This window comes from Equus przewalskii, chromosome 32 (assembly GCF_037783145.1).
Source record: "Equus przewalskii isolate Varuska chromosome 32, EquPr2, whole genome shotgun sequence".
NCBI classification, from domain to species: Eukaryota; Metazoa; Chordata; class Mammalia; order Perissodactyla; family Equidae; genus Equus; species Equus przewalskii.
The window spans coordinates 10,278,304-10,290,684 of record NC_091862.1 but is presented as its reverse complement, the minus strand read 5'-3'; the positions used below and the strand labels follow the sequence as shown (position 1 = coordinate 10,290,684).

At 50.4% G+C, this 12,381-nt stretch overlaps 1 protein-coding gene across 9 annotated transcripts in view; it reads left to right on the top strand.

The window, feature by feature from the left end:
• Positions 1-12,381, top strand: part of ZDHHC14 (zinc finger DHHC-type palmitoyltransferase 14) — a 278,576-nt gene that overhangs the window by 247,865 nt on the left and 18,330 nt on the right. For all 9 annotated transcript variants that reach the window (XM_070603097.1, XM_070603094.1, XM_070603093.1 and 6 more), the window contains 3 exons: positions 3,646-3,748; positions 4,880-4,989; positions 10,163-10,265. In XM_070603097.1, the coding sequence (XP_070459198.1) occupies positions 3,646-3,748; positions 4,880-4,989; positions 10,163-10,265 (316 nt within the window). The remainder of the gene's footprint in view (positions 1-3,645; positions 3,749-4,879; positions 4,990-10,162; positions 10,266-12,381) is intronic.

Below are 12,381 nucleotides of genomic sequence, written 5' to 3'. Positions count from 1 at the left end.
GATGTTAGTTCAGGGTGAATCTTTCCCTGCAAAAAAAAAAACCTTTGGTTTCACGATCTCTTACCTTTTCTGATTCTCCAGATACTTGGGTGTCCTCACCATTCTGCCCAACATGATTCCCACATCCCTGCAGGGCTGTCTCCCCTTGCTTACCTTCCCTCGGGCAGACGCCCCGTGCCCTTAGGGCAGGGAGCATATCCTTCCCCAGCCTCCCCTGTCCTGAGTGCAGAGCTGGGTGCCCAACAAGGCACAGAGCAAGCTCTTCTGGGAATTATGCAGAAACTCGGTGGAAGCTGCTCTGCCAATCAGCGCTTTTCGAAGTCTCTTTCAATTCCAGAATCATCTAGTGAGTGCCTCGATGTGCGACCTCTTGGGCTAGGGGCTTTGGGGGATTTAAAGCTATACCCCTGGCTACAAAAGGGGCTCACTGTCTTACTGGGGGCTGGGAGGGGACCATAGAGGCTGGCAGTGGTAACTGCTCTAATTTGGAACCCATCTCTGATGTAATAAATGCCCAACTGCTTAGGAAATTGGCTCCTACTGGGGTTGGCGTGTTTCATCTCATTTCTCTTTAAAAAGAAAAGTCAGTAAATGGGTTTTGATACATTTAAGAGAAATTTATGTTTCTTAGTGTTATTATGGTGTAGATATTTTCAACATCCAGCTGTTGGTGAGTGAGATGTGTTGTTCACATATTTCACATCAGGCTGAGAGTGAATTTGAAGGGGAATGGATTCCTTAAGTGGCCATACGTTCAAGAGTCCCTGCGGAGGAGGGTCCCCATCACCCCAGCAGAGGTTGGGGTCAGCCTAGAGCCACTTGTCCCTCAGCAAGAATTAGGAAAGGAACCAGCCCGTGGCTTTTCTGTCGTCCTGGTAGAGCCAGACTTCCAGGGTTCAAATCCTAGCTCTGCTGTTTCTTAAGCAAGTTACTTAACTGCTCTCTGCCTCAGTTTACCCATCAGTTAAGTGGGAACCGCACTTCTTACTGGGTTGGCCTGAGGATTAAGTGAGTTCATCCAAGTGAAGCCGTTAGACTAACAGTGCCTGACACATAGCTAGTGATGCCAGCCACTGTTATGAAGGGCGATGATGTTTCCTTAAGACACACTGTGGGAGAAGCGTCAGCTGTGTGGGGGAGGAGCGAAAGTGGGCTGCCTCTTGCATCCTACCTTGAATCATGTCATTTTGACACAGCTGTGTGCTAACAGTGAAACCGCCTTCTGCTATTTATAAAATGTTTCTAAAGCACATGAGATATTAATATAGCAAACTGCATTTTTTGTGTGTTGCTGTAAACCTTTCAGATTCCATGTCTACTGGCAACAATGCCTCTTTAGGGGGGTAATTGTTTTAAGCAGCATTGCAAAAGGGACAGAATCTGGGCAGTAGCCCCTTTAAAGTCTGTGACCCTTCACTTTCCTATGCCAGATTTTATATAGTTCGCACATAGGGATGTTCTGTATATTTTGACATCGCCATCTTTAAAGCTGCCTGGATTTGAAACTTTTGATGACATACAGGCATTTCTGAGATGGAAGTTTGACTCTTCATGTGTTGTTCACGAAATAAAGCTTTTGATCTGTTCTTTATTCTGTCTTTTCTGCCCTTGACCTTTCCTTGCTTCCATTTCATGGGTTGCCTCCTCTTTGATCTTCCTATCTCTTGACTTTCCCTTCCAGCCTGTGCAAATTCATTGCCAGGGTCACCTCCCTCAAATCCCATGTGGGTTGCCTCCCCTGTCTGTCCCCTCTTGGGTGTGGAATGAGGGTGGGAGGAGGGCATGTGTGATCCTGACCTGTGGGAAGGCAGTTGAGAACAAGACCATCTTTGCTGCAGGGGCTGCTGTCTGTGTGTCCCCATGTACACACAAGGCTTCTCGCCATAACCATTTGCCCACCTTCACTGGAGAAGTGAAGATGTTGCCCAGGCCGCTGGCAGCCCTGGGGAGGGGTCTGCGTCTCTGCATCTTTCTATTGCCCCACTGATTCTCCCTACCCGTCATCCTTATCTGCTTTTCCAAAATACCACCTTAAGTTTTTCTCTTCTCACGAGATATAGCTACTCCCCTCTTCACTCACCTGCTTCCTCCAGGAGGACAGGCCAGAGCCTGCTGAAAGCACCGTGTGCTGGTGATCTCTAAGACCCCAGCTGCTCTGGGCTGTTTTCCTCTTGGCTAGCTGGCAAAGGGCCTCTATTCTTCTGAGAAGTCTTTTTAATTTCAGGGTCATGCTTTTCTGCGACCTTGAAGTTTCTAGAGGTTTAAACTTTAGAAAAGTAAAGTATTTTTTCTACTTCCCCAAGAGCAGACCCAATGGTTTGTCCTAATGCTGAAAGTCAGTCAACAGGCAGGAGCCCAGTCATTTCTCCTGTTTTGTATGCAGCCCCACATGCCCGGGCCACGGCATTCGTTAATAATGACGTGGCAGATGATGGCGCTGCACTGGATAATTTATGCATTTCTCTGGTCTAAAGATGAATTACATCCAATCCAGAAAAAAAATCAATGGTGATGTATTAAAGTATGATCGATGGCTTCCATCCTTGGAAGTAGGAAGAAAGCAGGAGCATAGACTTTCTCCAGTCTGTAGTTTATTGTTGAGAGATGCGTCTACGTATTTAAAGCCCCAGACCTACGATGAATGTTGTGTTTCCTCAGAAACATCTGTGTCTTGTAAAGAGAATTTTAGAAACATTTGGGGGCCAGAAGAGTTCTCTAGTCTTTTCAAATTTCGACACTCTTGGTCGATTTATCTTATCTGTTGAAGAATGCCAAGCTTTTCCTCCTCTGAGGATCGCATGTCTTGTGGAACTGTAGACTTCCCGTCACTCGGTGTCTAGTGAGCAGTGGGGTCTCCCAGTTGCCCATCAGTCAGCTGAGGACAGCCTTATGTGTCAGAGTTGGCTGGGGGGCTGGGAAAATGTCCCCTAAGTAAAAATACCTCTCACCCTGATGCCACTCTGAGAAATGCCCCCAGTGGTTCAGAAGCCCAGTTCAGGTGGGGGTGGGCAGCCACCGGTGGGTGAAAGGGCCGTCCAGGGAGACAGAAAGCATGAACATAAACCCTGTCTGGGCTGCAGCCACTGGCAAACAGCCCTGTGCGTGACTGTCCACTGTTGCTAGCGTGGCAAGTTACTTACATCCTCAGCATCAGGTCAGGGGAGAAACCTGGTGTTACTACAGTCCTCAGCATCCTGAAGCCGAAATCGGTCTGTGATTGAAGTGATACTCAGTGTTGTGTTCTTTCATCGAAGGCCTGGGCCGCGGCCAACTCCAGCCAGCGAGCTTCCTGGCTTTGCAGCCACAGTCATTGGCTACACAGTGAGTCACAAGGGCAAGGTGAAAGTCAAGTGGGGAGGACAGCAGAGGAGCTGTCAACCATGTAAAAGCAGACAAGCAATGTCGAGGGAGCCCCCAGTCATTGACCACGCACGAGTGCCGAGAAGGTGAAGCAGAGCGTGGCATGGTGCCTGCCCTGAGGGCTCTCCCTCTGGTTGGGATGAACCCCATGAGGCTGGGTAGACCCAAGAGGCCTGATTAAGTGTCTCTGGGTGTTTTCTGTCCAAATTGCAAGTCATCCCGGCTCCTTGGGGACCTGAAGAGCCTTTCCCGTCCTCCCGGTTCACCTCCTTGACTCCGGGTCACCGTGCTGGAGGCCGTGGTGTGCTTCTTCTCCGTCTGGTCTATCGTGGGGCTCTCGGGTTTCCACACATACCTGATCAGCTCCAACCAGACGACGAATGAAGATGTAAGTTCCTGGCAGTAGGGGGCGTGGGCATGTTCTTTTGTGCTCAGAAACAGGGGGGAAGAGGGGACGAAAAGGTCAGGGGCCAAGATCTTCCACACATCCCATCCCAGACATGAGTGCCTGGGAGTGAAGAGTGTGCGGTGGAAGCATTTTCATACCCTGTCTCCAGTTTCTCCATTGGGAATCTCTCAAGTACCTTGCTTTCTGACCACATCAATTAAGAGACTAGAATCGGCCACGTGACACCCAATTCTGAGCCCCGAGGAAGAGATTCTGTTCTATTCCTTTTAAATCATTTTGTAAGCAACTTGTCACACCTCCCCTACTGAAGAGAGACCATGGCAGGCTGACATCTCGCGGTGAGCGCATGTCTGCCTTTCATATTTAATATCTTCCTTTTGTTTTTGGAGGAGATTGCCCTGCCCCAAAGTTTCACCTTTGCTCCAAGATTATCTGCCTATACCTAAGGCAGATGGAGAGCGGCGTATAAAAACTGGAAATGGAATGTTGGAGAATGTTCCTTCGTGAGCCTGGTCCTCTTTTCTCTGAATATTTGGGTTCTGACACAAGAATCTATCAATAAATGAATTAAATGTCTCAGAATCAGTCAGGCTGCCTTAAAGTTTTGAGCAAATTGGTGTTGATGAGATATGCAAGTTCAGAGAATATTAAGATACTTATTAGTGTTTAGTAACTATGAATATTAGTATCTATGAAATTATTTTGGCAACCCCGAGGGTGAATTCAGCCAGGCTATAAATTGGGAATTAGGGAGCTGCGTTAACTCTTTCAGCCACCATTCAACTAGTTACTATTTAGCACATTAAATGTGAGTGTGAAAAAAATCTCCACTTGCTCATGTGAGCTGGCCTTTTATTACCACGTAGGAGAAATCAGAGATTATTGTCCCCAGAGAATGTTACTTTCTCCCTAATCTGACCTGCTGTTTTGGGATATTTCCAAATTTGGGAGTAAAAGCCAGTTTTTCTTGAGAAAAGTATCTCAGTTTCTCCTGCTGAAGAAATGAATAGATTATTTGCATTCTTTACACGCTTCTCGTGGTCCCATTTGCCTAAACTGGGGCATCGGTATGAAGGCTATTGTATGTTATTGACTCTCCTTTTCTTGCAGATTAAAGGCTCTTGGTCAAATAAAAGAGGTAAAGAAAATTACAATCCCTACAGCTACGGGAATATCTTTACAAACTGCTGTGTTGCCCTGTGTGGGCCCATCTCTCCCAGGTAAGATTCAGACGGCATCGTGCCCTTGAACTGACCTTGGGAAAGCAGACACCTTAGCTGTCTTAGCACAGGCCCCCGGGGTAGAGAGCTGGCCTCTGCTGGTGGGTTTGCTCACACCCCTGCAAGGACCAGCTCAGCCCTCCGCGTTGCGCTGTGCAGACATGGCTTCAATGAAATAGAGACCTGGCTCCATTTGTTGTGTTGTGCTCAGCAGCTTTTTGGTTCTTCCACTGAATTGTCAAGTTTGGGGGAAATCCTCTAAGGATCAATGTAGAGAAACTGACGGATGTGATGCCATTAATTATTGTATGATGTTGCGCATCCGTGATGCGCAGGGAGCTGTGGTTAGCGTAGTAAGGGAGCCAGGACACACAGGTAGGAAGCAACTAGAAAACCTGTAGGAATAAGTAAGTGCTAAGGGCTGAGTTGCACAGAAGATAAATGCTAAAATAGTTCAGAGGGAAAGATAAATGTGGGCCAAAGGAGTCAAGATGTGGTGATGATAAAACAGTAATAATATTAATAATGGCAGCAGCTGACATTTATTGAAGAGTGTTATGTTACGCTCTGCCCTAAGTCCTTTGCATCTATTAACTTTTCAAAGCCCACTCTGTACCGATAAGGTAGGTACTATTATATCCCATTGTACAGAAGAGGAAACTGAGGCACAGAGAGGTTAAATAATGTGCCCAAGATCACACAGCCAGTAAATGCTGCCTAGTCAGGACCCAAACCCAGGCATATGACATCAGAACTAGTGTGTGTGTTGACTGGTACACACTACCTCTGGGTCCAAAATACAGTTGATTCTTGATTATTTGTGCGTTACACCCATGTAGAATATTTCCAACAGATTAATCAAACAATCATCAAAAATAATTATTGCGCAAGTATTCCAGGTCTGTAGAATGAGTTTCCAAGCCGTTACTGCTTCCTCCCTTTTGTTTTCTAAATGTGTAAAATGGAGAGAAACCACAAAACCACTGAGGCTGGCTCCAGGGCAGCCCCACTCTTCGCCTAGACTTTCAAGGCTGGTCCTCAGGGGTATGTGCTCCCGGAATGCAAACTTAATTTTATTATCCGCTTCAGTGAAACATCATTAAAGGGGTAAGAGTGATGCTCCCCTCTAAAAATTCCAGGCATATGTTCCAAGGCCATTTATTGATTGGTCCCGGGTTATGGTTACTGGTGCTATTGGGTAATTAGAAATTGATTATTTTCCAGGTTGAGCCTAGAAAGTTGGGAGCTCAGTGTGCCACTCTCCTCCAGAATTGGGGGCCCTTGTGTTCCCTCTGACCTGCCCCTCAGAGGCTTCCTCGGGGGCGTGCTGGCAAGACGGGGTACCCAAGGTCTCTGGATGGAGGGGCTGCCTTAGGCCGAGGGACAGGCATGCCCAGGCAGGTGCCAGCCAAGGCATAGTGCTCCACCAAGAGACTCTGTGTGTGTGTGTGTGTGTGTGTTTCTCATGAGCACATCGTTACCCCATTTAAGAACATTTTAGAGTCAACGCAAGTGCCCGATTATGGGCCCACAGGTGGCTCTTAGCCCCTGTCTGAGGTGAGGGACACCACTCAGCAGGGGCTCAGAGAGCCCCATGACTCTCCAGGAGAGCCCCGGACTCACCCAGCCTGCCTCCTGGGGCTCTGCAGTCCACAAAGACCGTCAGGAAGTGCTTGGTTTTTCCCGAGTTGGCTGGTGTTTCCTGTTGATGTGTTTCTTTGTGGAAAGCGTGGACAGGACATGAAACGCAGACTGGAGGCCTAGGAGGGCCGTAAGAGACAGGAGATCTGAGCCAGCATCTTTCCCTGTATCTAAACCGTGCGCCTGAATCCAGGAAGGGAATCTGGAAGTCTCCTGTTTTGTCCAAATCTCTTCTCTGGTTCCCGAGTCCTCGATCTGCATTTGGCGCCGCTCTGTATTGTTTATAGATCAAGTCTTGTCACAACTGAAATCCTTTCTTCCACAACTGGATTCAGCATGCTGTTTTGGCTGAGTTGGGGCTGTATTCCTTCCAAAATCCATGTCGCTCTGGCTGGGGCACTTCTCAAGGATGGGCCTCCTCTCGGAACCCCTTGACTTGCTCAAGGGTTTGCACGAGGAAGATGGGCCACTGATCCCTCCCGCTCTGCCCATGGGCTCCCCAGGGCCGGTCTGGGCAGAAGTGAGCGGGCGTGGCGTTTGCCTTTGCTCCGCCCTCCCGTGGGCTTCCTTGCTCCCTCCTCCCTCTGCCCCACATCATTCAGGCCCATCTGCTGAGCGGTGTCCCTCACCTCAGACAGGGGCTAAGAGCCACCTGTGGGCCCAGAATCAGGCACTTGAGTTGCGTCTAAAATGCTCTTAAATGGGGTAACGATGTGCTCGTGAGAGAGAGAGAATGTGTGTCTTTTCACGTTTCCCGGTGAGAGCTACAGACCACCAGGGCAAAGACCCACCGTCAGTTCCCTTCACAGTGTCCCCAGCGGGTGGCAGTGAGTGGGAGTGGCCAGGTCTTGGGAAGGAGATCCCCATACAAGTCTGGCAGGAGGAATGGAAAGTCGGAAAGACAGAAATCCCAAGGTGTAGTCAGGGTCAGGCCCTATGAGCTGGTGCTGTGGGTCACAAGTCGTTAAGAATTCACTTGGCCACTGTTACTGGGCACGCACTGTGTGGCAGGCTCCGTGCTGGGTGCTGGAGATGCCCGTGAGAGAGCGTGCATCTCATGGGCGATACAGACCCATCCATGGCAAGTCTGCAGTGAAGGAGGGGCTGTGATGGGGGCAGGCGGGGTGCTGTTTCCGTGGGACTCCTGGGAGGGCTCCCCAGAGGAGGAGGGTCTAAGTTGTGATCTCTTCTAAAGGATCAGTAGGAATTGAGGGAAAAGAATTACGGGAGAAGGGACAGAGGGAACAGCATGTGCAAAGGCCCAGAGGTGAGGGGGGAGCCTGACTTGTCAGAGGAGGAACTGAAGCAGTTGTTAGTGTGCAGGAGTGAGGGACGCATGGAGGGGCAAGGCAAGAGACGAGATGAGGGGAACGCGACCCATGTGGGCCATTGTGAGGGCCAGAAGGAGACTTGGGGAGGAGTGCCACGGCCCTGGGCACGTGGCTGGTCCCTTAAACAAGCTGAACTCATAGGATGCAGCCTGACAACAACTTTGTCTTTTCTCCCTGCGGGCCCGTCAGACTCTCTTGATGACCTAGTTCTTTCTCTGCCCCTGGATGAAATCCCTTGCAAGGCCCTTAATTTCTCCTGTCACTTAGAAAAAAAAAAAGACTCAGGGCACTTTCATTTCCTCCAAAATAGTGTCATTTCAGTGAATCAGAACTCTGAAGTTGATTGAAAGTGAACACTTTCCACTCCTTCATCCTACCCAGGTTGGGATTTCAATTTGTCTTTTGGGGGAATATAATTCAACCCCCGAGATGCCCCTTCCAGCCAGCTCCACACTGGCTGTGTCCCAGGGGACCTGCATCTGGCCTCTCAGCCTGGCCTGGCCCAGCTTCCGGCTCCCAGCCTCCTCCCGGGTTATCTCATCAGCCGGTGAAGATGACTCCTTTCCCAAGACATCCTTTGCTCTTTTGGCCTTCAATCTTTTATACCCATGAAGGTGGGTCTAACCAGGTCTAAGAACCCCCATTGGTCCTACATGGGGAGTCCAGAGCCTCCCTTTGGAGGATGGGGGTTCTTGTAGCCTGTTGTTTTTTTTCTGAACCTCTGGGGATTTAACTGAAATTGAAGCAGAGAGAGTCCCATTTCGAGATCCTGCCACAAGTATTTTTCAAAAGCTTGTTATTCTGTCACTTGGAGACCTGAAGGTCGTCGTTGCAATGATGGCTCCCGTCCTCTGAGGGCCAGACTGACAAGGAGGAGCATCTTCAGCAGCCTGGCCCTCACCCTCGGGATGGGGGGTGTTTGTGGACATGGGGATGCATTTCGGGCGTTTCACAGAAGGTGCTGAGGACTTCCGGGCAGGTTCTGTGCTGGGAATGTGGTCTCAGCCCCACACAGTGGGAGGCCACACGGGGACCACCCACGTATTAGCCGAACCTCCTGTTGCCCTTTGCAGTTCTGCCTTAGACTCAAGGTCAACACTGAGCCCTCACTCAGAGAGACGCAAAGGCCAACTCTTTGGATGGCAAGGTGAAGCTCCCCCCTTGCCTTTGTCTTTACAAACGTTATGCAGAAAACTTGCCGTTTTATTCATTCAGTGAACAGGCATTTGCTCAGCTCCTGCTGGATATCAGTCGTGGAGATACAAGAGTTATGAAGACCCAGTTCTTGCCCTCATGGAGTTTGCATTCCACGACAGGTGCAAGTGTGGAAACAGGGGTGCCAACATGATGTGACACGGGTGCCCAGGGGGCTCCAAGGGCACAGTGATGTGCCCTGAATCCGGGGACATGGGCCAGGGGCTGTGGGGGAAGAAAGGATGAAGACTGCCCTCGGGAGCTTGCAGGCTGCTGGATGAGATCGTATCAAATCACTGTGACACCAGGCAAACAGTGACATGCACATGGGAAGGATAGCATGCAGGGCTGGGAGAAGCAGATAAGGGAAGAAAGCGAGTACAGGGGCAAGAGCAGGGCTGGGGCTTTTGACCCTGGCCAGGAAGAATGGACAGGGGAGGAGAAGGGAAAGTGACTTTGGACAAGAAAAAAACAGAGCTTGAACAAAAATACAGGGATGGCACAGCACAGAGTACCCATGAGGTCTGTGGCGTCTGTTCTCGTGCAGTGCATACAGCAGGTGCTCAGACACGTTCGTTGAAGCCAGGACCCTAGGAACACCGTGTGCAACAAAAAGATGTGGATTTAAGGCTGGACAGGAAAGCTGGGGCCAGGTTGTGTGAGGCCTTGAAGCTGAGCGAGCAGGAGGGGTGAATTGAGCGTGATGGTGATGTGGGCCGTGGACGGGAGGGGCCAAGGCTGGTGGCAGTGAGGCCAGCGGACGAGGCGGGGCTCTGTAGTGGTGACAGGGAGGGAACAGGTGCTGCAGGCATCATTAAAAGCAAAAGGAACAGAATTTGATATTTGATTACACATGAAGGTGAGCAGAGGTGCATCCCAAGGTGCCTGAGGTGGGGCCCGTCACAGAGAGAGGGGGTCCACAGAGATGGAAATTAAAATAGCCTTGATGGCGTCTTCGGCTTTTTATTCACTCTTTCCCTCCTGTTTTGTTTTGTTCTCTCTTGTAGCCTCATTGACAGAAGAGGGTACATCCTGCCTGACACACCCCAGCCAGCTGCGCCCTCCAATGGGATGGCCGCGTACGGGGCCACGCAGTCGCAGAGCGACATGGTAGGGGCCGCCTGCAGCTGGGGCCGCAGCTCCCTGCAAGGCTTCTCTTCCGCTTCTGTGTTTGCTAACCCAGTAACAGCCAGGCACGTCTAGCAAGCTTCCAGACCGAGCGACTGCAGGGCTCAGATGAGGGGAGGGAAGTGTGAAAGTAAGACAAGGTCCAACCAAGGCTTATGGCCGCCGAGCGGTTGGCTTGTTGAGGGTTGTGTAAGGGGAGGTCCACGTGCAAAACATCTTCCAGAAACAGCTGTGGCACCTCGTGATGGAAAACCCCTTAACGGAACCAAGGTGTTGCCTGGAGGACAAGATACAGCAACCAATGCAGGGCCGGCTGTTTGGATAGTCCCTTGTCCCATTCTGTTCCTTTGCCTCAATCTGTGCGGACCCTTCCCACCCCCACTTTAAGTGTGCAGTGGAGAGTGCTGCCAGTTCTCCCCACTTTCAGCCACATCTTAGATCAGCCATTCACACTTTAGTGTGAATAATCAGACAAGGTGTTCATTCCTTCACAGCAAGACTCAGCGAGTGCCTCGCAGGTTGTGCGTCCACGGAGTTGTGGACAGCGTGCTTTGTTTCCAGGCTGCACGTGGGAGACTTGGGGAATGGGGAGTCTTCCCATGAGCCCCTGAAATCACAGCCTGGCCCGGCCCTGACCCTCAGTGCCTTAAAATTCCTTCCGTGTCTCTAAGGCAATGGCCTTTCTCTATCTGGAACAAATTTCCCTAAAGAAAGTCTGTGTTTCTGAAGGGGACCCGGTCTGTGGCCCCGGGCACTGTTTGCTCCTGTGGACCTGAATCACCCACAACAGAGTTTGCGTGACAAACAGGTCCAAGACCTGCATTTGGGGGCAGAAGTGGGGAATGACAGCCCTCTGGACACCTGGTTTCTCTGTATAAAGAACCACAAGGTGAAAGCCAACAGTCTCAAGAGTCTCTGAGCACTCGGGCCAAGAGAAATGGCTCCATCCCAGGGCCCCTCCGGCCGGGTCACAGCCAGGGTGACAGCTGTGCCACCAGCGGCACCTGGCTGGGTGTGTCTGTTGGCCGTGGTGGTGTCTAGTTTGTGTTGTTTCGTTTTGCTTTGCTAATAATTCATCTTTAAAAGAAAGTATATATACGTACCGGTCCTCGCTGCTCTGCTCCGTAAGTGATCATGGGACATCTTGTTTTGTCCATGCTCGCCCACACAAATGACCCTTAAGGGTCACCCCTCCTTATTTTTTGGAGGAGGAAAGTGAAGACAGAGAGAGTAAATAGACAGGCCCACGGGAAAGGAGATTACATTCATTGAGCCCCAACTGTGTTCAAGGCACTCAATAATCAGTATCCTGTTTAATCCTAAACCAACAGTGGGAAACAGGCATGCTTGCCTCTCGCTTTTTTTTTTTTTTTTGGTGAGGATGACCCTGAGCTAACATCTGTCGCCAATCTCCCTCTTTTCGCTTGAGGAAGATTGTTGCTGAGCTAACAGCTGTGCCAACCTGCCTCTATTTTTTGTATGTGGGACCCCACCACAGCATGGCTTCATGAGCAGTGGTAGGTCCGTGCCCGGGATCTGAACCCATGACCCCTGGGCTGCTGAAGCAGAGTGCGCAAAGTTAACCACTATGCCACTGGACCAGCCCCAATCCTCTCTTCTTTTTTAAGCTAGGAGAGGTGGATCATCTACCCAAGGGCATACAGCCGCTAATTTGCGGATCCAAACTTAGTCTGATGACTCCCACACCCACGCTCACTTCACACACTGCATCCTTCAAGTGCACAGGCGTTAAGGACAAGTGTATCCATGCTCAGAAGTCTTACTCACCTACTTGCAGGTGCACAGCAAATGTCCCGTAAGGACAGAGCTAACCAGGACTCTGACCACAGCACCCACTGATCACCCCTCTGATGTGTGCGTGTGTTTGCACACACTGTGTGCATAACCTCACGTGCATTCAGCAGCTCTTCCCGAGTCCCTACTGTGTGTCAAGGGCTCAACCAGATGCTAGGGATGCAAGGTTGTAGGCTACAGTCCCTCTGCCCTCAAGGTCAGCAGTCGGGGACAGGACATAAACAGATACGTGAAGGAGCCATTGCTAACCTTCGCTAGGAGAGACCCCTGAGGGCAGTTGTCC